Source organism: Hemitrygon akajei, chromosome 21 (genome assembly GCF_048418815.1).
Source record: "Hemitrygon akajei chromosome 21, sHemAka1.3, whole genome shotgun sequence".
In the NCBI taxonomy this organism is placed as follows: domain Eukaryota; kingdom Metazoa; phylum Chordata; class Chondrichthyes; order Myliobatiformes; family Dasyatidae; genus Hemitrygon; species Hemitrygon akajei.
Genome location: NC_133144.1, coordinates 68,362,880 through 68,387,796, shown reverse-complemented (window position 1 = coordinate 68,387,796; position 24,917 = coordinate 68,362,880). Strand labels below are relative to the sequence as shown.

General features: G+C 43.8%; 1 protein-coding gene across 1 annotated transcript in view; it reads right to left on the bottom strand.

Moving 5' to 3' along the window:
* The window catches only part of rassf4a (Ras association domain family member 4a), a 120,060-nt gene that overhangs the window by 1,449 nt on the left and 93,694 nt on the right, over window positions 1-24,917 (bottom strand). Inside the window, exons 5-10 of the mRNA XM_073025693.1 lie at window positions 20,911-21,020; window positions 14,848-15,011; window positions 10,590-10,691; window positions 9,207-9,258; window positions 7,108-7,229; window positions 6,921-7,018 (exon numbers count right to left, since the gene is read on the bottom strand). Of these exons, the coding sequence (XP_072881794.1) occupies window positions 6,921-7,018; window positions 7,108-7,229; window positions 9,207-9,258; window positions 10,590-10,691; window positions 14,848-15,011; window positions 20,911-21,020 (648 nt within the window). The remainder of the gene's footprint in view (window positions 1-6,920; window positions 7,019-7,107; window positions 7,230-9,206; window positions 9,259-10,589; window positions 10,692-14,847; window positions 15,012-20,910; window positions 21,021-24,917) is intronic.

The following is a 24,917-nucleotide window of genomic DNA, read 5'->3' as shown; positions in this document are numbered from 1 at the left end:
CTGGGAATAGTTCACAAGGCACAGGATAGATATGTCACACAGGAAAAAGTTCTCAAATGGCAGGGGTAGGCAACAGAGGCTGACGAAAGAAGTTAAGGACTGCATAAAAGCCAAAGAAAGGGCATATAAGGTAGCATAAGTGAGTGGGAAGTTAGATGATTGGGAAGCTTTTAAAATCCAATGAAAGGCAACCAAAAAGCTCTATGAAGGGAAAAGATGAAATATGAGGGCAAACTAGCCAATAATATAAAACAGGATACCACATTTTTTCAGTTATATAAAGAGTTAAAGGGAGGTGAGAATTGATATTGCACCAATGGAAAATAATGCTGGTGAGGTAGTAATGGGGGTCAAAGAAATGGCAGATGAACTTAATGAGTACTTTGCATCTGTCTTTACTGTGGAAGGTACTAGCGGTGTGCCAGATGTCCGTGAGTGTCAGGGAGCAGGAGAGACCGCCATTGCTATTACATAGGAAAAAGTGCTAGGCAAAATCAAAGGCCTTAAGGTGGATAAGTTACCTGAACCAGATAGACTACATCCCAGAATCCCGAGAGAGGTTTCTGAAGAGATAACAGATTTATTGGTCATGATCTTTCAAGATTTACTTGATTCTAGCATAGTTTCAGAGGACTGGAAGATTGCAAATGTCACTCCGCTCTTTAAGAAGGGAAGAAAGCAAAAGAAAGGAAATTATAGACCAGTGAGCCTAACCTTAGTGGTTGGAAAATTGTTGGAATCTATTATTAAGGATGAGGTTTTGAGATACTTGGAAGCTAATGATAAAATACAGGTGTCCCCCACTTTTCGAACGTTCGCTTTACGTCAACTCACTGTTACGAAAGACCTACATTAGTTACCTGTTTTTGCTAACGGAAGGTGTTTTCACTGTTATGAAAAAAGGCAGTGTGCGCGCCAAGCAGCCAAGCTGCTCCCCCGGAACTGCATTCTAGCGGCATTGCTTAAACACATGCCTGTGAGCATCTGTGCTTTCTCTCGATTTATTTTGTGCATCCGTTAGTAAGATGATTTCTAAGATATCGGAAAAGCCTAAAAGAGCGCGTAAGGGTGTTACACTTAGCGTAAAACTAGACATAATTAAGTGTTTCGATCGTGATGAACAAAGTAAGGACATACTGAGTTTGGCTAAGGGTTTGTGGAAGTTGACAAAGATGATGTTGAAGAGGTTTTGGCATCCCATGACCAAGAACTGACAGATGAAGAGGAAAGGATAACAATTGAAACTGAATGCAGTAGCAAATGGCCTGAAAGTGAAGTCGTCCAGGAACTGAATGGGAAGCAAATGCGTGAGATTTTCGCTGCGATAACGCTGCAATGATTGCAGAAAAGTATGACTTTAATTTTGAAAGGGTACGTAGGTTTAGGGCATATTTGCAGGATGGTTTGAGTGCTTACAAAGAACTGTATGATAGAAAAATGTGCGAGGCTAAGCAGTGAAGCATACTGTCATTTTTCAAGCCTTCCACATCAACCACAGCAGACGACGAAACTCGACCTTCGACATTGAGGCAGGCAGACATAGAAGAAGGTGACCTGCCTGCCCTGATGGAAACAGACGACGATGAGATGACACCCCAGTCTCGTGTACCTCCCACCACCCCAACCTCTGACAACTCAGCCTAACACACCATCATCAGTGTGCTTGCTGTCTTCCCGATTCCGGTAAGTGAAACTACACTGGGCGTACATTATTTCTATTTTATATAGGCTGTGTATTTTTATGTGTTATTCGGTAGCTTCATAGCTTAAAGGTTACTAGAACGAGTGTTTCTGCCGGGAGTGTTTGCGCCGTGTGTTTCTGCCGGAGCGTTTGCGCCGTGTGTTTCTGCCGGGAGTGTTTGCGCCGTGTGTTTCTGCCGGAGCGTTTGCGCCGTGTGTTTCTGCCGGGAGCGTTTGCACCGTGTGTTTCTGCCGGGAGCGTTTGCTCCGTGTGTTTCTGCCGGGAGCGTTTGCGCCGTGTGTTTCTGCCGGAGTGTTTGCGCCGTGTGTTTCTGCCGGGAGTGTTTGCTCCGTGTGTTTCTGCCGGAGTGTTTGCGCCGTGTGTTTCTGCCGGGAGTGTTTGCACCGTGTGTTTCTGCCGGGAGTGTTTGCGCCGTGTGTTTCTGCCGGGAGCGTTTGCGCCGTGTGTTTCTGCCGGGAGTGTTTGCGCCGTGTGTTTTTGCTGCGAGTGCTACCGAGAACGCTTGCGTGAGATTTTCGCTGCAGTGGACAGTGCTGCAATAATTGTAGAAAAGTATTCCTACATTATATAGGCTGTGTATTTATCAGATCATTCCTGCTTTTACTATATGTTACTGTTACTTTAGGTTTTATGTGTTATTTGGCATGATTTTGTAGGTTATTTTTTGGGTCTGCGAATGCTCACAAATTTTTCCCATATAAATAAATGATAATTGCTTCTTCACTTTACGACATTCCGGCTTACGAACCATTTCATAGGAACGCTCTATCTTCGAATAGTGGGGGATACCTGTAAGTCTAAAGTCAGCATGGTTTCTGTAAAGGGAAATCTTGCCTGACAAATTTGTTAAGAGTTCTTCGAGGAAGTAACAAGCAGGGTGGACAAGGGAGAGGCAGTGGATGTCATTTACTTGGATTTTCAGAAGGTGTTTGATAAGGTGCCACACATGAGGCTGCTTAACAAGACGAGGAATAGCTGACAGGCAGGAGGCAGTGAGTGGGAATAGAAGGGGACTTTCCTGGTTGGCTGCCAGTGACTAGTGCTGTTCCTCAGGGGTCAGTATTGGGACTGCTACTTTTCACATTGTTTGTCAGTGATTTAGATAATGGAATTGATGGCTTTGTGGCAAAGTATGCAGATGATACAAAAGATAGGTGGAGGGGTAGGTAGTGCTGAGGAAGTAATGCAATTGCAGCAGGACTTAGACAAATTGGAAAAATGGGCAAAAAAAGTGGCAGATGGAATACAGTGTTGGGAAATGTATGATAATGCATTCTGGTAAAAGGAACAATAGTACATTCTATTATCTAAATAGGGAGAAGGTTTAAACATCAGAGGTGCAGAGAGACTTAGGAGTCCTTGTGCAGGACTCCCAGAAGGTCAATTTACACGTTGAGTCTGTGGTAAGGGAAGCAAATCCAATGTTGGCATTTATTTCAAGGGGAATAGAATATAAAAACAAGGAGATAATGCTGAGTCTTTATAAAACACCAGTCAGGTCACACTTGGAGTATTGGCAACAATTTAAAAAAAATTTAAAATATGTTATTTATTTATTATTTATTCATTTACAGGATGTGGGTATTGCCAGCTAAGCCAGCATTTATTGCCCGTCCCTAGCTACCCTTGAGAAGGTGGTGATGAGCTGCCTTCCTGAACCGCTGCAGTCCCTGAGGTGTAGGTACACTCACAGTGCTGTTAGGGAGGGAATTCCATGATTTTGACCCAGTGACAATGAAGGAACGGTGATATGTTTCCAAGTCAGGATGGTGAGTGACTTGGAGGGGATTTCCAAGTGGTGGTATTCCCAGGTATCTGCTGTTCTCGTCCTTCTAGATCATATATGTCAAACTCAAGGCCCGCGGGCCAAATCCGGCCCGCGGTGGAATTATCTTTGGCCCGCGAGATAATATCTAATTACTATTAAAGCTGGCCCCAGTAATCGAAGCGCCTATGGCGTATGATATGGCTAATGCTGAGTTTATTCAGGTACCAGGTTTTCAGGGTTTTTAGTGTTTATTCGGCAGTCTTCTTCATAAGAAACGGAATTTGTAAAGTGAAACACTTTGTAGTTATAGCAGAGACTGAGACACATGAGAGCAGGCTGAAAAAACGGAGGCAACAAAAGCTGCGTTCGCACGCGTCCGACTGATCCGGCCCGCATGAAGCTGCATTTTGCTCAATCCGGCCCGTGACCTAAAATGAGTTTGACACCCCTGATCTAGATGATAGGGGTCGTGGGTCTGGAAGGTGCTGCCTTAGGAACTTTGGTGTGTTGTTGCAGTGCATCTTGTAGATAGTGCACACTGCTGCAACTGTTCGTCGATAGTGGAGAGATTGGATGCTTGTGGAAGGGTACCAATCAAGTGGGCTGCTTTGTACTGGATGGTGTGAAGCTTCTTGAGTGTTGATGGAGCTGCACTCATCCAGGCGAGTGGCGAGTATTCCATTACACTCCTGACCTGAGCCTTGTAGATGGCTTTGGGGAGTCAGGAGGTGAGTTACATGCCACAAGTAGCAATGGTGTTTCTATGGCCAGACCAGATCAGTTTCCTGTCAATGGTAACCCCCAGAATTGGACCCCGTATTCAGAAAGGATGTGTTGTCATTGGAGAGAGTCCAGAGGAGGTTCACGGGGATGATTCCAGGAATGAAGGAGTTAACATATGAGGAATGTTTGGCAGCTTTGGGCCTGTACTCACTGGAATTTAGAAGAATGTGGGGGCTCTTATTGAAACCTACTGAATGTTGAAAGGACTAGATAGGGTAGATAGGAGTGGATGTTTCCTATGTTGGGGGTATCCAGAGCTAGAGGGCACAGCCTCAAAATTGAGGGGTGACCTTTAGATCGGAGGTAAGGAGGAATTATTTTTAGCCAGAGAGTGGTGAATCTGTGGAATGCTCTGCCACAGACTGCGGTGGAGACCAAGTCAGTGGGTGTATTTAAGGCAGCAATTGATTGTTTCCTGATTGGTCAGGGCATCAAAGGATTATGGCGAGAAGGCAGGTGTATGGGGTTGAATGGGATCTGGGATCAGCCAAGATGGAATGGCAGAGCAGACTTGATGGGCTGAATGGCCTAATTCTGCTCCTATATCTTATGGAATGACAAGGTGGAGTGCTATGGGAATTGTGTGGGACAGGTGGAAGAAGTGCTGGGGGGGGGGGGGTGGGGGGGGGAGGTGCTGCGGATGCAGACACACCCAGCCCTGAGACCCCAGGCAAGGTCATTTGATTCCAAACAATTGGTTTATTGATCATTACAGAATTTCTCTCTGGTGCTTCCCACTCCATTCACCACTCCCTTCCCCTTTTTCCAACCCTCTTCCAGCCCCCTGCCCACTCTCAGTCCACAATAGTGACCCATATCAGAATCAGGTTTATCTTCACTCACATATGTCTTGAATTTTTCCTTTGTGGCGGAGGTATATGCAATACTTAAAATTACTACAGTACTGTGCAAAAGACTTAGGCACCTCAGCTATATATATAGACAATAGACAGTAGGCGCAGGAGTAGGCCATTCGGCCCTTTGAGGCAGCACCACCATTCACTGAGATCACAGCTGATCATCCACAATCAGTACCCCATTCCTGCCTTCTCCCCATATCCCTTGACTCCACTATCTTTAAGGGCTCTATCTAACTCTTTCTTGAAAGCATCCAGAGAATTGGCCTCCACTGCCTTCTGAGGCAGAGCATTCCACAGATCCACGACTCTCTGGGTGAAAATATTTTTCCTCAACTCTGTTCTAAATGGCCTACCCCTTATTCTTAAACTGTGGCTTCTGGTTTTGGACTCCCCCAACATCGGGAACATGCTTCGTGCCTCTAGCGTGTTCAATCCCTTAATAATCTTAAATGTTTTCCCCCGTATTGCTTCATGCCTTGTCCAATCAAGAAATCTGTCAACATCTGCCTTAAATATATATAAAGTTTTGGCCTCCACTGCTGTCAGTGGCAAAGAATTCCACAGATTTACTACTCTCTGGCTCTGGAAATTCCTCATCTCCATTCTAAAAGGATGCCCTTCTATTTTGAAGCTGTGTCTTCTGAGACACTCCCAGTACAAGAACCATCCTCTCCACATCCACTTAACAAGGCTTTTCACTACTCAATAGGTTTCAATTAGGTCCCACCTCATTCTTCTAAGTTCCAGTGAATACAGGCCCAGAGCCATCAAACACTCTTCGTATGACAAGATATTCAATCCTGCAATAATTTTTGTGAACCTCCTTTGAACCCACTGCAATTTCAGCACATCCTTTCTGAGATAAGGGGCCCAAAACTGCTCACAATACTCCAGGTGAGGCTTCACCAGTACTTTATAAAAGTCTCAACATTACATCCTTGATTTTATCTTCTCGTCCACTTGAAATGATTCCAAACATCACATTTTCTTTCCTCACCACAGTTTTAATCTGCAATTTAAGGAATCCTACACAAGGTCTCCCAAATCCTTTGTACCTCAGATTCTGGTATTTTCTCTGCATTTAGAAAATAGTCAACCTTTTCATTTCTTCTACCAAAGTATATGACCAAACACTTCCCTAAACTTAACCCTAACCCATCTTCCACTTCTTGGTTGGTGCGGCTGTAACGAAACCCAATTTCCCTCGGGATCCATAAAGTATGTCTGTCTGTCTGTTCTTTGCCCATTCTCCTAATCTGTCTGCCCTCCTGTAGCTTCCCTATTTCCTCAAAACTACCCGTGCCTTAAATTTTGACTCAATATTGGATATATAATTATGAGGGGTATAGATAGAGTAAATGTAAGCAGGGTTTTCCACTGAGGTTGAGTGAGACTAGAACTAAAGGTCAAGGGTTAAGGTGAAAGGTGAAATATTTAAGGAGAATATGAGGGGGAATTTCTTCACTCAGAGGGTGGTGCGAGTGTGGACAAGCTGTCAACAGAGGTGGTGGATATCAGTTTGACTGCAACATTTAAGAGAAGTTTGGTTAAGTACCTATATGGGAGAGGTATGGAGGGCTAAGATCCAGGGGGTGGGGTCAATGGGACTAGACAGAATAACAGTTCGGCATGGTCTAGCTGGGCTGAAAATCCTGTTCCTATGCTGTAGTGTTCAATGACTAAGCATGGACTGGATGGGCTGAAAGGCCTGTTTCTGTGCTGTAGTGTTCAATGACTCTATGGTTATTATCTTAAGCCACAGGGTTGTTCCTAACTGTGGAGAAATACCAGAGGAGCTTGTACTTACTTCAGTGTGAGTTTGTTTATTTCTCTCTCCTCTTCTTCCTTCAGTTTCTCAACAAAGCTATCAAGGACTGGCATTTCAAACTTAATGTACTGCGCAACCTTTGAGGAAAAAGACATTAGAAACGCAAATCAGGTTCACTGTTAAACATGGTCCTGTGTTTGGACAGTTTAAATATAACAATGCTTACATCATATGTGACCTCTTCACCGAGATCCTTCTCCATCAAGAAGATGCGTGCGATTTTCTCACATGGACCGTGCAGGATCCGTGCTATAAGGGGGTATTCCGAATCCTTTAACTTTGTTCTTTCTGCAGTTGGAGAAACACATCAGGTTTGTGATTCAGTCAAATTACATGCAGCCAAATTACTCAGGAAATCTGAAACATAAGCATGGTGCCGGAGAGAGGCAACCCTAGGTTGGCCTCTAACAGTCCCCAACATCTTCCCTTCAGCCAACCAACATTGCCTTAATCACTGCAGTATATCAACACTATGACTATATTGATCACTTTGCATTAAAATTAACTTTACATAGAACATAGAACATTACAGCACTTTACAGGCCCTTTGGCCCACCATGTTGTGCTGGCTTATTAAACTACTCCAAGATCAATCCCTCCCACATAGCCCTCCATATCTCTATCCATGTGTCTATCTGAGTGTCTGAAATGTCCCTAATGTACCTCCTTCTACCACCATCCCTGACAGGGCATTCCACTGCGCTCGCTGTAAAAAACCTCCCTCTGATATGTCCCCTATAGTTTCCTCCAATCTCCTTAAAATTATATTCCCTGGTATTAGCTGTTTCAGTCCTGGGAAAAAGTCTCTGGCTATCTACTTGATCCATGTCTCTTATCATCTTGTACATCTCCATCGTATCATCTGTCCTCATTTTTAAATGGTGATCCTAGTCTCTCATGAGATTGTCCTGTCCACACCCACCCTGTCAAAACCTTTCAGTACTGTCGTAAAGTTCAGTTAGACTCTTCTAAACTCCAGTAGACACAAGACTAACCTAATCCTTTCCTTAAAACATGACCCCTTCATTCAAGCTGTTAACTTGGCAAACCCTCTCTGGACTGCTTCTATTTTATTTTCCTTTGCCAAAATGGGCAAATTCATATTTTCCCCTATTGTACCTCATCTAGCAGGTCGCTGTCCCATCACTGAACCCATCTAGAGCCCTGTCCACAAGTCACTGTCCCACTTGTCTACCTTTGGGAAGGTTTCATTGGATGCGTCAATGGCAAATATTCTGTCAGAGAGACAGAGATGGGAAACTGAAAATCACAGCACTGCTCAACTTTTTCTGTTTTTGTTATTAGGAGGTACAGCAAAGTAACAGGCCCTTCTGGCCCAACAAACCTGCGCTGCCCAATTACACCTGTGACCAATTAACCTACTAACCTGTACTTCTTTGGACTGTGGGAAGAAACTGGAGGAAACCCAGTTTCCAGGTCATGGGGAGAATTTTCAAACAGACAGCACGGGAATTGAACCTGGGTCACTGGTGCTGTAATAACGTTACGCAAAGTGACATACTCCCATGCCACCCTCAAGGGGAAGTATTAGAACATCATAGCAGAGTGCTTACAAATAATGCAAGGTAACCAGGCAAGGTCAGCATAGTTTTGTCAAGGGGAATCAGGTTGATGGAGTTTTCTAAAGAAAAATTGTGCATCTTCTATATTTAAATTTCCAGACATTGGTAAGTTGCTGCATCATAGGTTATTGATGAAAATAAAAACACCTAGTGCAGAAGATAACACACAGTTCTGTGCACAAGTCTAAGGGCATCCTAAATTTTTTATATGGTTTTAGATGGTATGGCCTCCACAGAGCTCTGATCTCAATATCATCGAGGATGTCTGGGATTACCCGGGGAGGCAAAAGCCAGTGAGACGGCCGAAGTCTGCCGAAGAACTGTGGCAAGTTCTCCAAGATGCTTGAAACAACCTACCAGCTGATTTCTTATAAAACTGCATGAGAGTGTACCTATGAGAACTGATGTAGTTTTAAAGGCAAAGGGTGGTCATGCTCTTTATAGCAAATCTTTTGATATTTAGAAACTTTTCATTATTTTTGAAAGCATCTTCATTTTACAGCATGTTTTTACACGTGCCCAAGACTTGTACAATGCTGCACTGTCATGAACGGAAGAATGGGTGAGTGACAGGAACCAGAGAAAGGGTATAAATAGGTCTTTGGTTGGCGAGATGTAACAAGCACTGTTTCACACTCATCAGTGCAGTGGCCTCAACTACTAATCATTGGTACAAACATACCTCCACTTTCATGGACGACATAGAGTGCAAATTCATCTGGAACATTCTCCACCTGCAAAGACACATGAAGAAGCTGAGGTAAGGTAAAGCACAAGCAGGTTATGGTGAACCAGGCTCCCAGACCAATTTAACCTCCGTCGATCAGGGTCACCACCTTGCTTCTGATTCCAGCAGCAAAGCTGGGACACCCCTCAACATTTCATCATTATGGGTACTTTATCAACACAAGTATGCTGAATGAAAGTCACTGAGATTAATGCAAAGTCACATGCAAAATGAAGAATTTCAAACTTCTACAATGAAAGGTATTCCCTTTATCAGTGCGCTTGCATGAATCCAGTATGTAATGTACATTCAGACCCTCCCACCACTTGGCATGGTGTGATGCGCTGAATGGCTTTTTCCCTGCTGTATGACTTTATGGATCTACCTCACAGATCAGCTAGAACTAACCAGCTCACGTAAACTAAATCTGGAACTTGGAGCCAATTTGATAAAACGCAGCCCACCCAACAGATCATCTAAAACCAACCAGGACATGTAAACTCAATCTGGAACCTGAAACCAATCGGATAAACACACAGCTTGCCCCAAATATTATCTAGATCTGGAAGCAAATTCAGAAATCAGAGGTACAAAGAGACTTGGGGGACCTTGTGCAGGGTTCTCTAAAGGTTAACTTGCAGGTTGAATCAGTGGTGAGGAAGGCAAATGCAATGTTAGTGGTCATTTCAAGAGGTCTGGAAAATAAAAGCAAGGATGTAATGCTGAGGCTTTCTAAGGTTTTTTCAGACCACATTTTGATTATTGTGAGTAGTTTTGGGCTGCAGATCAAGGAAAGCATGTGGAGATTCACGAGAAAGATCCTGGGAATGAAAGGCTTAATGATGAGGAGGGCTTGATGGTCCTGGGCCTGTACTCATTGGAATTCAGAAGAATGAGGGGGGATCTCTTTGAAACCTATCAAATATTGAAAGGCCTATAGGGTGGATGTGAAGAGGATGTTTTCTATAGTGGGCGAGTCGAGGACCGGGGGCACAGCCTCAGAATAGAGGCACAGCCATTTAGAACAGAGATGGAAGAGCAAGTTCTTTAGCCAAAAGGTGGTGAATCTGTGGAATTAATTGCCGCAGATGGCTGTGGAGGCCAAGTCACTGAGTATATTTAGAGCAGAAGTTGACAGATTCTTGATTAGACAGGGCATCAAAGGTTACAGAGAGAAGGCAGGAGAATGAGGTTGAGAGGAATAATAGATCAGCCAATATGGAATGATACAGTAGACTTGATGGGCTGAATGGCCTAATTCTGTTCCTATGTCTTATGGTCAAAATTCCAGCCTGACATACAATTCTTTAAATCAGCACATACACTGGGATCACTTACCCGAAATTTATTGAGCAGCAGTGTCAGGACCTGTGAGGTGTTCATGCTGCTATTCACTCGGACATTGGTCACTGACCCATAGGCAGGGGTAAACACCGATGTCTGCGGGTGAAAGAGATATCATTTACACAAGGAGAGGAAATAGTAGGTCACTACTGCTCACTACCATTGTTTACATTTTAGAACAATTCTATATCTTTTGGCAGTACAACCGTTCAACCCCACGATCATCGGATCCTGGCATCGCCACAAATGGGAATGCATATCAAATATGATGCACAACTGTACAACCTATTGCTCAGTTTAACGTCCTAATAAATCCATTTTAATGAAGTTAAAGATCTAATGTGCCATCTCACTACAATCCAAAGGAAATTTCACACATCTTAAAAGTTTCTTCCCCCAGTTAATCTTACTAACCACTCTAGTTAGCCCGCACCCCTTCATTGTACACAGTATTTAAGTCGTGGCCATACAAGCTCATTATATCGCTTAACGAGAATGCCTCGACTTGAACTCCACTGACCGCATTATATAGCCCAACATTCTATTAACCTTCCTAATCAGGGTTTCGGCCCAAAACGCCGACTGTACTTTTTTTCCATAGATGCTGCCTGACCTGCTGAGTTCCTCCAGCATTTTGTGGGTGTTGCTTGGATTTCTCGTTTGATAGGTACAGTACAGTGATCTATCCTCTGGAAGGTTCTGACCTGCAGAGGGCAGTCTTACATGAGTACTTTGTTTCTTGTGTTTTAATGACAGTCCTTCCTCACTCACCATTTCGGAACTTTTATCATTCATTAGGTTTGTGTGCGAAGGTGCTCACTCAGAAGAGGAACAGGTAATTTGCCATCCCTATTCCCATCATCAGGCTGCCCTCAGTTCAGAGATGAGGAGGATTTTTAAAGTTAATGCATGAGGAACGTTTAAAGGCCCTGGGCCTGTTACTGCTGGAGTTTAGAGGAATGAGGAGTGGGGGGGGTGTCTCATTGAAATCTATCGAATATTGAAATGCCTACATACAGTGGATATGGAGAGGGTGTTTCCTACAGTGGGGGAGTCTAAGACCAGAGGGCACAGCCTCAGTTTAAAGGGATGTCCATTTAGAACAGAGATGAGTTATTTCTTTAGCCAGAGGATAGTGAATCTGTGGGATTCATTGCCAAAGATGACTGTGGGGCTAAATCATTGGGTATATTTAGCACAAAGGTTGATACAGGTTCTTTTTTTATTTATTCATTTACGGGATGTGGGTATTGCCAGCTAAGCCAGCATTTATTGCCCAACCCTAGCTGCCCTTTAGAAGGTGGTGATGAGCTGCCTTCTTGAACCACTGCAGTCCCTGAGGTGTAGGTACACCCACACTGCTGTTAAGGAGGGAATTCCAAGATTTTGACCCAGTGACAATGAAGGAACGGTGATATGTTTCCAAATCAAGATGGTGAGTAACTAGGAGGGGGATTCCCAAGTGGTGACGTTCCCAGGTATCTGCTGTTCTGATCCTTCTAGATGGTAGTGGTCGTGGTCTTGATTAATCAGGGTGTCAATGGTTATGAGAACATTTTCATTTTTAGAATCTTTTTATTGGTGCATAATCTCCTACAGCTATAAAATGATACAAAACTTCAACAGATTAATACGTATACAATTAATAAAGCTGAAGAAAAAAAGCTGATCGTAATATATAAAAGTAGAAATTTTTTTTATATATATATATAGGAAAAAGAAGGAAAAAAAAGAACCCAGTCTAACTAGGAAAAAAACCCCACTAACTACAAAAAAAAGGGAAAAAAACCCATTAGGAATCAACCCCCCGGAGCAACACGTTTGACCGTCATCTAAATATAAAAAAAGTCATCAACCGCCATTTCATATTTATAAAAAAAATATTGGAAGGAAACCATATAGCATAATTCAAATTAAATGATAATGTTTGGCAAAAGAACCCCATCTTCTCTCAAAATCAAATCAAGGATCAAAAGTTCTACTTCTAATTTTTTCCAAACTGAGACATAACATTACTTGAGAAAACCATTCAATTAATGTAGGGGAAAAAATATCTTTCCATTTTAATAAAATAGCCCTTCTTGCCAGTAGTGTAACAAATGCAATTACATGTTGATCTGAAGATGAGATACCCTGAATATGATGCGGAACTATTCCGCATGATATGGTTATAAGAACAAGGCAGGAGCTGAGAGGGCTAGTGAATCAGCCATGATGGAATGGCAGAGCAGACTCAAATAACCACATTACAACAGTGGTGTGCAGGAGAGCATCTCTGAACATACAATAAGTCGAAGCTTTAAGTGGATGGGCTACAACAGCAGAAGACCATGAACATACACTCAGTGGCCACTTTATTAGGTACCTAATAAAGTGGCCACTTAATGTATTTAAGGTGAAGGTTGATAGGTTCTTGATTAGTCAGGGCATCAAAGGTTACGGGGAGAAGGCGGGAGAATGGGGTTAACCGGGGATAATAAATCAACCATGATGGAATGCTGAAGTTGACTCAATGGGCTGAATGGCCTAATTCTACTCCAATGTCTTTTGTCTTACGTTCTTATGACATCTGCAGTTCTTACATTTCAAATAATATAGTGTGTAGTCTCAATCAGAAAATCTAATGTATCAAGGGCAATATGTGAATGATGGGAGAATTTACTGGACGTATTAAATTAAATCGACCCAAATCAGTGGCAGCAGACTGAAGGGTAAATGTGTGGAAAGTGTAAATGGTGGCATTCCAGATCATTATGTTGAAGAATCAGTTAGTGAGTAGGGTGTTTTGAGGTTAATTGTTAAATCTTAAAGTTAAGGGGCCCTCAGAAATCATTGTGTGATAGAAATAAAGTGATTTAGTTCAATCTGAAATCGAGGTTTCAACCTGACAGAGAAAACTCTGAGTGAGAGTTGTGTGCTGGTTCTGATGGGTTGGGAAGCATCAACAATAGGCAGGCCTGCTCCTGTGTCTTACGGTCAATGTTTTGGGTTGAGACCCTTCATCTTCATCCCAGGCTCTTGAACGAAAGAGAGTAATTACACTCATTCTATTTCTGGTTTTCTCACAACCGATGGTCTCACTTTAAGGACTCTTGTTATCTTGTATTTATTACTATTTATTTATATTTGCATTTGCACAGTTTCTTGTTCATTGATCCTGTTTACAGTTATTGTTCTACAGATTTGCTAAGTATGCCTGCAGGAAGAAGAATCTCTGGGCTGTACACAGTGGCCTGTGTGTACCCTGATAATAAATTTTACTTTGAGTTTTGAACTTCATCTGGATTATCACCTCCAGTAGTCTGTTGTTGGCTCCAGAATTCAGCATCAGCAGCCTCTGGTGTTATGTGCTCTAGTCCCAGAGCAATGATCTCTTTATATTGAAAGGACAATCAAAAGTTGAGTTGATACAGGACCTTCACACTCTTCATAAAAACATAAAATACATAAAAACAAGTAATTCTGTATGATACACTGTACTTAAAAACAAGTAATCTGGAAATGCATTGTGTCTTTTAAAACAACACAACTTGACATTTGGTGATTTCCCAAAAATCCATTTATTGTCCTTATGGTATTAATGGACTGAAATATTTCTGCAAATCAAACAGAACTCTGGGATTGTAACTAACTGGAGGGATGGGCTCTCAATTCCTTGACTTTAAAGGCTCATGTCCAAAGAAAGTCGGCTGTGGTGGTGCAGTGTTCCTTGGTCCTGGAGTAGGGAGACAGCATGTGACATGTTCTCAGGTTCCTCACTTCCTGACAAGCACCCAATCCTGATGGACAAAACACATAAACGCAAGGGATTCTGCAGATGCTGGAAATCCAGAGCAACACTCACGAAATGCTGGAGAAACTCAGCTGGTAAGACAGCATCTATGCAAAAGAGTAAACAGTCGACGTTTCAGGCCGAGACCCTTCATCTGCACTGGGAAGAAAGCAGAATAAGAAGGTGGTGGGAGGGGGAGGAGTAAAAGCTGGCAGGTGATGGATGAAGCCAGGTGGGTGCCACAGCAACTACAGTTCAGTCAACTCAAGAGATTCTGCAGAAGCTGGAAATCCAGGGAGACACAAAAATGCTGGAGGAACTCAGCAGGTCAGGCAGCAATTATGGAGAGGAATGAACAGTCAACATTTTGGGTTGAGACCCTTCATCAGGATCATGGAGCTCATCTAACACGCAAGAAGCAGTCTTTAATCCTTAACCATCAGCATCAGGTTGACTTGGGTACAAAGATCTGCGACGTACCTTGTGATTATAGAAGTGCCCGTTGATGGAGAACCGGTGCCGTTTTATTCGCTGGTTCTCTCCTGGTGTGTGATATTTTATTCTACGCTGGATCAAACAACTCGCATCACTCTTTGTCCGCATGAGCTGAGGGACTTCATCCTCACAGGTGGTGCTACTGGGCTCTAGAGAAAGACAGGCACTGTGTTACATACAGAGGACAGCACCACAACTGTCAGTGTAACAAAGAGTTATGAGGGAATGACCCTTACAAATCGTTCAAGTGCCAGTGTAGGATCAACAATGACAACCTTGCTTTGGAGTTAAAGGTCAGACCAGAGAGTTGTGGACATGATTCAGACTAATTTTGAAGGTAATCCCTACACACAAAACAAGAGGTAACACAGTAACATAACGGTTAGCATCACACCATTCCAGTACCAGCGTTCAACTCTGCTGAAATGTGTAAGGAGTTAGTATGTTCTTCCTGTGACTCCGTGGGTTTTCCTTGAGCGCTCCAGTTTCCCCCTACATTCCAAAGATGTACAGGTTTGTAGCTTAATTGGTCACATGGCTGTAATTGTGCAGCATGGGCTTGTGGGCCAGAAGGGCCTGTTACAGTGCTGTATCTCTAACTAAAATACTGGTCAAGAAGCTGACAGCTTGATCTCCTTCCACTCCCCCCACCATCTCGTTCTGGCTTCTGCCCCTTCCTTTCCAGTCTTGAGAAACAGTCTCAGCCTGAAACATACATGCTGCCTGACCTGTTGAGTTCCTTTAGCATTTTGTGTGCTGCTCTGGATTTCCAGCATCTGGAGAATTTTTTGTGTTTATAGTTGTGAAGGCATTAGGCAAGCACTTGAAGAAGGTTTATTAGGAAGGCTGATAGTTGGTAAAGCAACATCTGGCAAGTGGAAGGCTTTTAGAAATGAGATTGGCAGAGATCAGGACCAAAGTGCCACTCCACTCTTCAAGAAGGGAGAAAGGCAGAGGAAAGGAAATTAAAGGCCCATTAGTCTGACCTCAGTGGTGGGGAAGATGTTGGAGTCAATTGTTAAGGATGTGGTTTCATGGTACTTGGAGGCACATGATAAAATAGGCTGAAGTCAGCATGGTTTCCTCAGGGGGAAATCTTACATGACAAATTTGTTGGAATTCTTTGCAGGAATAACAAGTAGGATAGTCAAAGGAGAATCAATTGATATTGTGTACTTAGATTTTCAGAAGACCTTTAACAAGGAGCCTCATGTGGCACCTTAACAAATTAACAGCCCATGGTATTACAGGAAAGATACTCGCATGAATAGAGCAATTGGATAATTGACTGGAGGCAAAGAGTGGGAATAAAGGGAGCCTTTTCTGGTTGGCTGCCTGTGACTAATGGTGTTTCACAAGGGTATGTGTTGAGACCGATTCCTTTTATGTAATATGTCAATGACTTGGATGACGGAATTGATGGCTTTGTTGCAAAGTTTGTAGACGATATGAAGATAGTTTTGAGGAAGGAGAGAGGCTACAGAAGGACTTAGGCAGATTAGGAGAATGGGCAAAGAAATGGCAAATGGAATATAGTGTCTGGAGGTGTATGGTCATGCACTTTTAATAGAAGAAATGAAAGGGTAGACTTTTTTAAATGGAGGGAAAATTCAAAAATCTGAGGCCAAAGAGACTTGGGAGACCTTGTGCAGGATTCCCTAAAGGTTAACTAAATGTTAGCATTCATTTCAAGAGGACTGGAATATAAAAGCAAGGATGTATGTTGAGGCTTTATAAAGCACTGGTAAGGTCTCACTTGGAGTATTGTGAGCAGTTTTGGGCCCCTTAACTTAGAAAGGATGTACTGACATTGGAGAGTGTTCAAAGGAGGTTCACGAAAATGATTTCAGGATTAAATGGCTTGTCATATAAAGAGCGTCTGATGGTTCTGGGCCTCTACTCACTGGAATTCAGAAGAATGACGGATGACCTGTTTGAAACCTAGTGAATGTTGAAAGGCCTTGATAGAGTGGATGTGGAGAGGATGTTTCCTATGGTGGAAGGGTCTTGAATCAGAGGACACAGCCTCAGGATACTGGGTTCCTTTTAGGCACAGAGATGAGGAGGAAATTCTCTAATCAGAGAGTGGTGAATCTGTGGAATTCATTGCCACAGGCAGCTGTGAAGGCCAAGTCTTTAATATATTTGAGGCAGAGGCTGATAGGTTCTTGATTGGTCAGAGCATGAAGGGATACAGGGGAAAGCCGGAGATTGGGTCTGTGAGGGAAATGGATCAGCCATGATGAAATGGCGGAGCAGACTTGATGGGCCAATTAGGCTCCTCTATCTTATGGGACCAACATGTTTCTGTTGGAAAGGAGGGTAAGGCTGGTATAATTCGTAAATCGATTAACAAGGATATGGAGGCCCTTGTCAGAAAGAAGGAGGCATGTGGCAGGTACAGCCAGCTGGGATTGAATGAATTCCCAGAGGAATCGTAGGGATGTAGGATTAGCAAGAGGACAAAAAACATACATGCGATATCCTTATCGGCAATGTAAACTCAGCCAGTCCCATCCTGGGCACGAGCCTCCCCAGTATCAATCAGTGAACTCAGCCAGTCCCATCCTGGGCACGAGCCTCCCCAGTATCAATCAGTGAACTCAGCCAGTCCCATCCTGGGCACGAGCCTCCCCAGTATCGAGGAGTGAACTCAGCCAGTCCCATCCTGGGCACGAGCCTCCCCAGTATCAATCAGTGAACTCAGCCAGTCCCATCCCGGGCACGAGCCTCCCCAGTATCAATCAGTTAACTCAGCCAGTCCCATCCCGGGCACGAGCCTCCCCAGTATCAATCAGTTAACTCAGCCAGTCCCATCCCGGGCATGAGCCTCCCCAGTATCAATCAGTGAACTCAGCCAGTCCCATCCTGGGCACGAGCCTCCCCAGTATCAATCAGTGAACTCAGCCAGTCCCATCCTGGGCACGAGCCTCCCCAGTATCAATCAGTGAACTCAGCCAGTCCCATCCTGGGCACGAGCCTCCCCAGTATCAATCCGTTAACTCAGCCAGTCCCATCATGGGCACGAGCCTCCCCAGTATCAATCAGTGAACTCAGCCAGTCCCATCCTGGGCACGAGCCTCCCCAGTATCAATCAGTGAACTCAGCCAGTCCCATCCTGGGCACGAGCCTCCCCAGTATCAATCCGTTAACTCAGCCAGTCCCATCATGGGCACGAGCCTCCCCAGTATCAATCAGTGAACTCAGCCAGTCCCATCCTGGGCACGAGCCTCCCCAGTATCAATCAGTGAACTCAGCCAGTCCCATCATGGGCACGAGCCTCCCCAGTATCAATCAGTGAACTCAGCCAGTCCCATCCTGGGCACGAGCCTCCCCAGTATCAATCAGTGAACTCAGCCAGTCCCATCCTGGGCACGAGCCTCCCCAGTATCAATCCGTTAACTCAGCCAGTCCCATCATGGGCACGAGCCTCCCCAGTATCAATCCGTTAACTCAGCCAGTCCCATCATGGGCACGAGCCTCCCCAGTATCAATCAGTGAACTCAGCCAGTCCCATCCCGGGCACGAGCCTCCCCAGTATCAATCAGTTAACTCAGCCAGTCCCATCCCGGGCACGAGCCTCCCCAGTATCAATCAGTGAACTCAGCCAGTCCCATCCTGGGCATGAGCCTCCCCAGTATCAATCAGTGAACTCAGCCAGTCCCATCCTGGGCACGAGCCTCCCCAGTATCAATCAGTGAACTCAGCCAGTCCCATCCTGGGCAGTAGGCTTCCCAGTCTCCAGGACATCTTCAAAAGGTGATGCTTTAAGAAGGTGGCATCCATCATTAAGGACCCCCATCAACTCTTCTCATTGCTACCATCAGGGAGGAAGTACTAGAGCATGAAGACACTAACTCAAAATAGTAACATAGAGCATAGCAAACCTACAGCACAATACAGGCCCTTCGGCCCACAAAGTTTTGCCAAACATGTCCCTTCCTTAGAAATTACTAGACTTACCCATAGCCCTCTGTTTTTCTAAGCTCCATGTACCTATCCAAAAGTCTCTTAAAAGACCCTATCGTATCCACCTCCACCACCATCGCTGGCAGCCCATTCCACGCACTTGCCACTCTCTGAGTAAAATACTTACCTGACATCTCCTCTGTACCTACTCCCCAGCACCTTAAACCTGTGTCCTCTTGTGGCAGCCACTTCAGCCCTGGGAAAAATCCTCTGACTATCACACGATCAGTGCCTCTTATCATCTTATACACCTCTATCAGGTCACCTCTCATCCTCCGTCGCTCCAAGGAGAAAAGGCCAAGTTCACTCAACCTGTTTTCATAAGGCATGCTCCCCAGTCCAGGCAACATCCTTGTAAAATGCCTCTGCACCCTTTCTATGGTTTCCACATCCTTCCTGTATTGAGGCGACCAGAACTGAGCACAATACTCCAAGTGGGGTCTGACCAGGGTTCTCTATAGCTGCAACATTACCTTTTGGCTCCTAAATTCAATTACATGATTGATGAAGGCCAATACACCGTATGCCTTCTTAACCACAGAGTCAACCCGCGCAGTTGCTTTGAGTGTCCTATGGAACCGGAACCCAAGATCCCTCTGGTCCTCCACACTGGCAAGAGCATTACATTAATACTATATTCTGCCATCATATTTGACCTACCAAAATGAACCACTTCACATTTATCTGGGTTGAACTCCATCTGCACTTCTCAGCCCAGTTTTGCATCCTATCGATGTCCCATTGTAACCTCTGACAGCCCTCCACACTATCCACACCTCCAACCTTTGTATCGTCAGTAAACTTACTAACCCATCCCTCCATTTCCTCATCCAGGTCTTTTATAAAAATCATGAAGAGTAAGGGTCCCAAAACAGGTCCCTGAGGCACAACACTGGCCATCTCCAACGGGATCCCACCACCAAGTCCACATTCCCCCCCCAACTTTCTGCTTTCTGCAGAGATCGCTCCCTACACAACTCTCTTGTCCATTGGTCTCTCCCCACTGATATCCCTACTGATACTTACCCTTGCAAGCAGAACAAGTGCTACACCTCCTCCTGCATTACCATTTAATGTCCCAGTCTTTCCAGTTGAGGTGACACTTCACCTGTGAGTCTGTTGGGGCTATCTACAGTATCTGGTGCTCCCAATGTGGCCTCCTGTATGTTAGTGAGACCCGACACAAATTGGGAGACCACTTTGCCGAGCACCTGTGCTTTGTCTGCCGAGCCTGCGGAGTTCCTCCTGCATTTTGTCTGTGTTTCTTCCCCTCTGCCATCATATTTCTAAACCCAGGAATTCCACCTTGGTGATTTTTCCCTTTCTTTTTGCCCTACTTCTCCAATTTAATTTAAATTTTGCACATATTTCTTACAGTTTTTTAAATAGTTTTTATTGTTATGTATTACGATGTTTTGCTGCCGTAAAGCAAATGACACAACACACGCCAGGAATATCAGACCCACTTCTGATTCTAAGAAAGAATCACAAAGGATCCTTTCAACATATTAAGAGCAAAAGGGTAACGAGGGAAAGAGTAGGTCACAGTAAGAATCAGTGTGGTTGTCCTGATGAAGAGTGTCAGCACAAAATGTCGACTGTTTCGTCGCTGCCTGACCTGCTGAGCTCCTCCAGCGCATAGTATGTGTTGCTCCATATGGTTGTCTATGTGTGAAGACGTGAGATGGTGAGGGGTTAAATAAATATTTCTCATCTGATTTTTCCAGGGGAAGATCATGGAAACGAGTGAGATGCTAAATTGTAAATTGATTTACTATCACAGGTACGAGGTACAGTGAAAAACTTGTTGTCCATATCATCCATACCGATCAACTCAATACCACGTTAATAGTTGGGCAGATTAATATTTTGACAGTGACTAAATGGGCCAAAGGGCCTATTTCTGTGCTGGTCTGTTCTATCACTATGACTCTAACAATGCACTGAGGTGGTACAAGGGAAAACAATAACAGAACACAGAATAAACTGCTACAGTTACAGTGCAAGTAGACACTCAGAGAACAAGTCACCAAGTTCTGGGTGGTACCTGGACTCTGACTCATTACCAGCTTCACTAACCTGGAATGGTGTCACCCATCACGTCTGGTGGAAAATCATCCTTACTAATCGACTCATTTTCAGCTTCAGACAAACTGGTATTTGTCAAGATGCGCGACATAGTTCCTTTTCTGCAAGGGTTAATGTGAAATACTCAGAAATTCAACAGTTCATTACAATCACACAGTGACTACAGTAACTGAAACTGTAATATGCATTGCAGTATAACATACCACATGGATCACATATCATACGATATGCATCACAGCATACTATACTGTATGGATTGCATATCATATCATATCATACCATACCATACCATACCAGATGGATCACATACAATCATACCATACCATATGGATCATAGCCCTACCATCAAATCACTGGCACCAGTAGATTCTAAAACCACAGTTTGGTGATTATTGTCATAAGGTGGAAATGTGTGGAAGTCTGAATCTGGGCTCCAGATTTCTGCGCTGACAGCTACCTTGAACTAGTCTGGACTCAGGAAAGTAAGGGAGCCGATGAACTCTTGTGTTTGTTTATCATCAGCAAGAGAGGGATGATGACAATTGATGATGACAGTTCTAGAACGCTCAAATCCAATTCCAGATAACAAAGGCTTAAAAACCAGGAAGTAACACGGACATCAAGGAGCAGATAGGGAGACAGATTCTGGAATGGTGTAATAATAACAATAACAATAATAATAACAGCGTCGTTGTGGTGGGAGATTTTAATTTCCCAACTATCGATCGGCATCTCCCTAGAGCAAAGGGTTTAGATGGGGTGGGGTTTGTTAGGTGCGTTCAGGAAGGTTCCTTGACACAATATGTAGATAAGCTTACAAGAGGAGAAGCTGTACTTGATCTGGTATTGGGAAATGAACCTGGTCAGGTGTCAGGTCTCTCAGTGGGAGAGCATTTTGGAGATAGTGATCACAATTCTATCTCCTTTACCATAGCGTTGGAGAGGGATAGGAACAGACAAGTTAAGAAAGCGTTTAATTGGAGTAAGGGAAGTTATGAGGCTATCAGGCAGGAACTTGGAAGCATAAATTGGAAACAGATGTTCTCAGGGAAATGTATGGAATAAATGTGGCAAATGTTCAGGGGACATTTGCGTGGAGTTCTGCATAGGTATGTTCCAATGACACAGGGAAAAGATAGTAGGGTACAGGAACTGTGGTGTACAAAGGCTGTTGAAAATCTAGTCAAGAAGAAAAGAAAACCTTACAAAAAGTTCAAAAAACTAGGCAATGATAGAGATCTAGAAGATTATAAGGCTAGCAGGAAGAAGCTTAAGAATGAAATTAGGAGAGCCAGAAGGGGCCATGAGAAGGCCTAGTTGGACAGGATTAAGGAAAACCCCAAGACATTCTACAAGTATGTGAAGAGCAAGAGGTTAAGACATGAGAGAATAGGACCAATCAAGTGTGACAGTGGAAAAGTGTGTATGGAACCCGAGGAGATAGCAGAGGTACTTAATGAATATTTTGCTTCAGTATTCATTATGGAAAAGGATCTTGGCAATTGTCGGGATGACACAGCAGACTGAAAAGCTTGAGCATGTAGATATTAAGAAAGTGGATGTGCTGGAGCTTTTGGAAAGCATCAAGTTGGATAAGTCGCCGGGACCAGATGAGATGTACCCCAGGCTACTGTGGGAGGCGAGGGAGGAGATTGCTGAGCCTCTGGCGATGATCTTTGCATCATCAGTGGGGACAGGAGAAGTTCCGGAGGATTGGACGGTTGCAGATGTTGTTCCCTTATTCAAGAAAGGGAGTAGAGATAGCCCAGGAAACTATAGGCCAGTGAGTCTTACTTCTGTGGTTGGTAAGTTGATGGAGAAGATCCCGAGAGGCAGGAATTATGAGGCATAATAAGATTAGGAATTGTCAGCATGGCTTTGTCAAAGGCAGGTCGTGTCTTACGAGCGGATTGAATTTTTTGAGGAAGTGACTAAACACATTGATGAAGGTAGAGCAATAGATGTAGCGTATATGGATTTCAGCAAGGCATTCGATAAGGTACCCCATGCAAAGCTTATTGAGAAAGTAAGGAGGCATGGGATCCAAGGGGACATTGCTTTGTGGATCCAGAACTGGCTTGCCCACAGAAGGCAAAGAGTGGTTGTAGACGGGTCATATTCTGCATGGAGGTCGGTCACCAGTGGTGTGCCTCAGGGATCTGTTCTGGGACCCTTACTCTTCGTGATTTTTATAAATGACCTGGATGAGGAAGTGGAGGGAGGGGTTAATAAATTTGCTGATGACCCAAAGATTGGGGGTGTTGTGGATAGTGTGGAGGGCTGTCAGAGGTTACAGTGGAACATCGATAGGATGCAAATGTGGGCTGAGAAGTGCAGATGGAGTTCAACCCAGATAAGTGTGAGGTTGTTCATTTTGGTAGGTCAAATATGATGGCAGAATATAGTATTAATGGTAAGACTCTTGGCAGTGTGGAGGATCAGAGGGATCTCGGGGTCCGTGTCCATAGGACGCTCAAAGCAGCTGCGCAGGTTGACTCTGTGGTTAAGAAGGCATATGGTGCATTGGCCTTCATCAATAATGGGATTGAGTTTAGGAGCCGAGAGGTAATGTTGCAGCTATATAGGACCCTGGTCAGACCCCACTTGGAATACTGTGCTTAGTTCTGGTTGCTTCACTACAGGGAGGATGTGGAAGCCATAGAAAGGGTGCAGAGGAGATTTACAAGGATGTTGCCTGGACTGGGGAGCATGCCTTATGAGAATAGGTTGAGTGAACTCGACCTTTTCTCCTCGGAGTGACGGAGGTTGAGAGGTGATCTGATAGATGATGAGAGGCATTGATCTTGTGGATAGTCAGAGGCTTTTTCACAGGGCTGAAATGGCTAGCACGAGAGGACACAGTTTTAAGTGCTTGGAAGTAGGTACAGATTCTCCACCTTGTAGCACATGGAGTAGGTCGCATTCCTAGTGGCTCTCTCTCTTTTAATATATTTTATATCCCACCAACAGATCCTTTTTAGTTTTGATGACTTACTACTTCTACTGAAGGATTTATTATTTTTACTGAATGATTTATGACTTAATTACAATGGCCGAAAAAAGTCGTTCTGGTATTGAACTGAGAAGTGGCAAGACTTTCCCTGAAATGGAGCAAACGGAACAAACCAAAAAAACGGAGGAACCTGTTACACTAGTGGGAATATTTTCTTCAATACAAGACATGAAGTTGGAATTCAGATCGCTTAATATTAAAATTGATAAGCTGGCCGGTTCAAACGGGAAGCTCAAAAAAGCTATTTCTACGATTCAAGACTCTCTGAAAAACTTGGACTCTCAACTTCAAACACTTCAGCAGACTACAACCCAAATTGAGAATCAGCATGATCTATTCAAGCAAACTACTAAAGATCAAGGAATAAAGATATCTTCAATGGAAAAGAAAATCAATGAAATTACCTCGGAACTATCTAAAACGAAGAAAAGAATAGAGGGCGTCAGAGGAATCTGTGTATTCTGGGACTGCCTGAAAATACTGAAGCTGGCGATCTGTTAAAATTCTTTTCAGATATGCTGTACTCACTTTTCCATGAGCCTCTCGAAACTAGCCCCTTAACTGACAGAGCTCACAGAGTTCAATTTTCTCGGCATTCAGCCGAATTACGTCCTCAAGCAGTTGTACTTTCTTTGCATTATTATACGACTAAAGAAGTTATTATTCGAGAAGCCAGAAAGAAACGGAAATTATTCTTCAACACAAATTCGTATAGTCGATGATTATCCACCTGAGATCTTTGCCGAAAGGAAGAAATATCGAGAAGTTATGAGTGAAATGTATAAATTAGATTTAAATCCCTCCCTTCGCTTTCTAGCAAAGCTGATAATTTTTCCTGAAAAATCTCAATCATTGAGAATCTACTCTCCTCAGGAGGGATGGGAGTATATTAAAAATCTTAAAGTTAAGCCTACTGAATAAAATATTAAAGTTACTCCGATTACTCAATAGGCAATTTTGAAGTATCTGCTGTATGAGCTGTTTA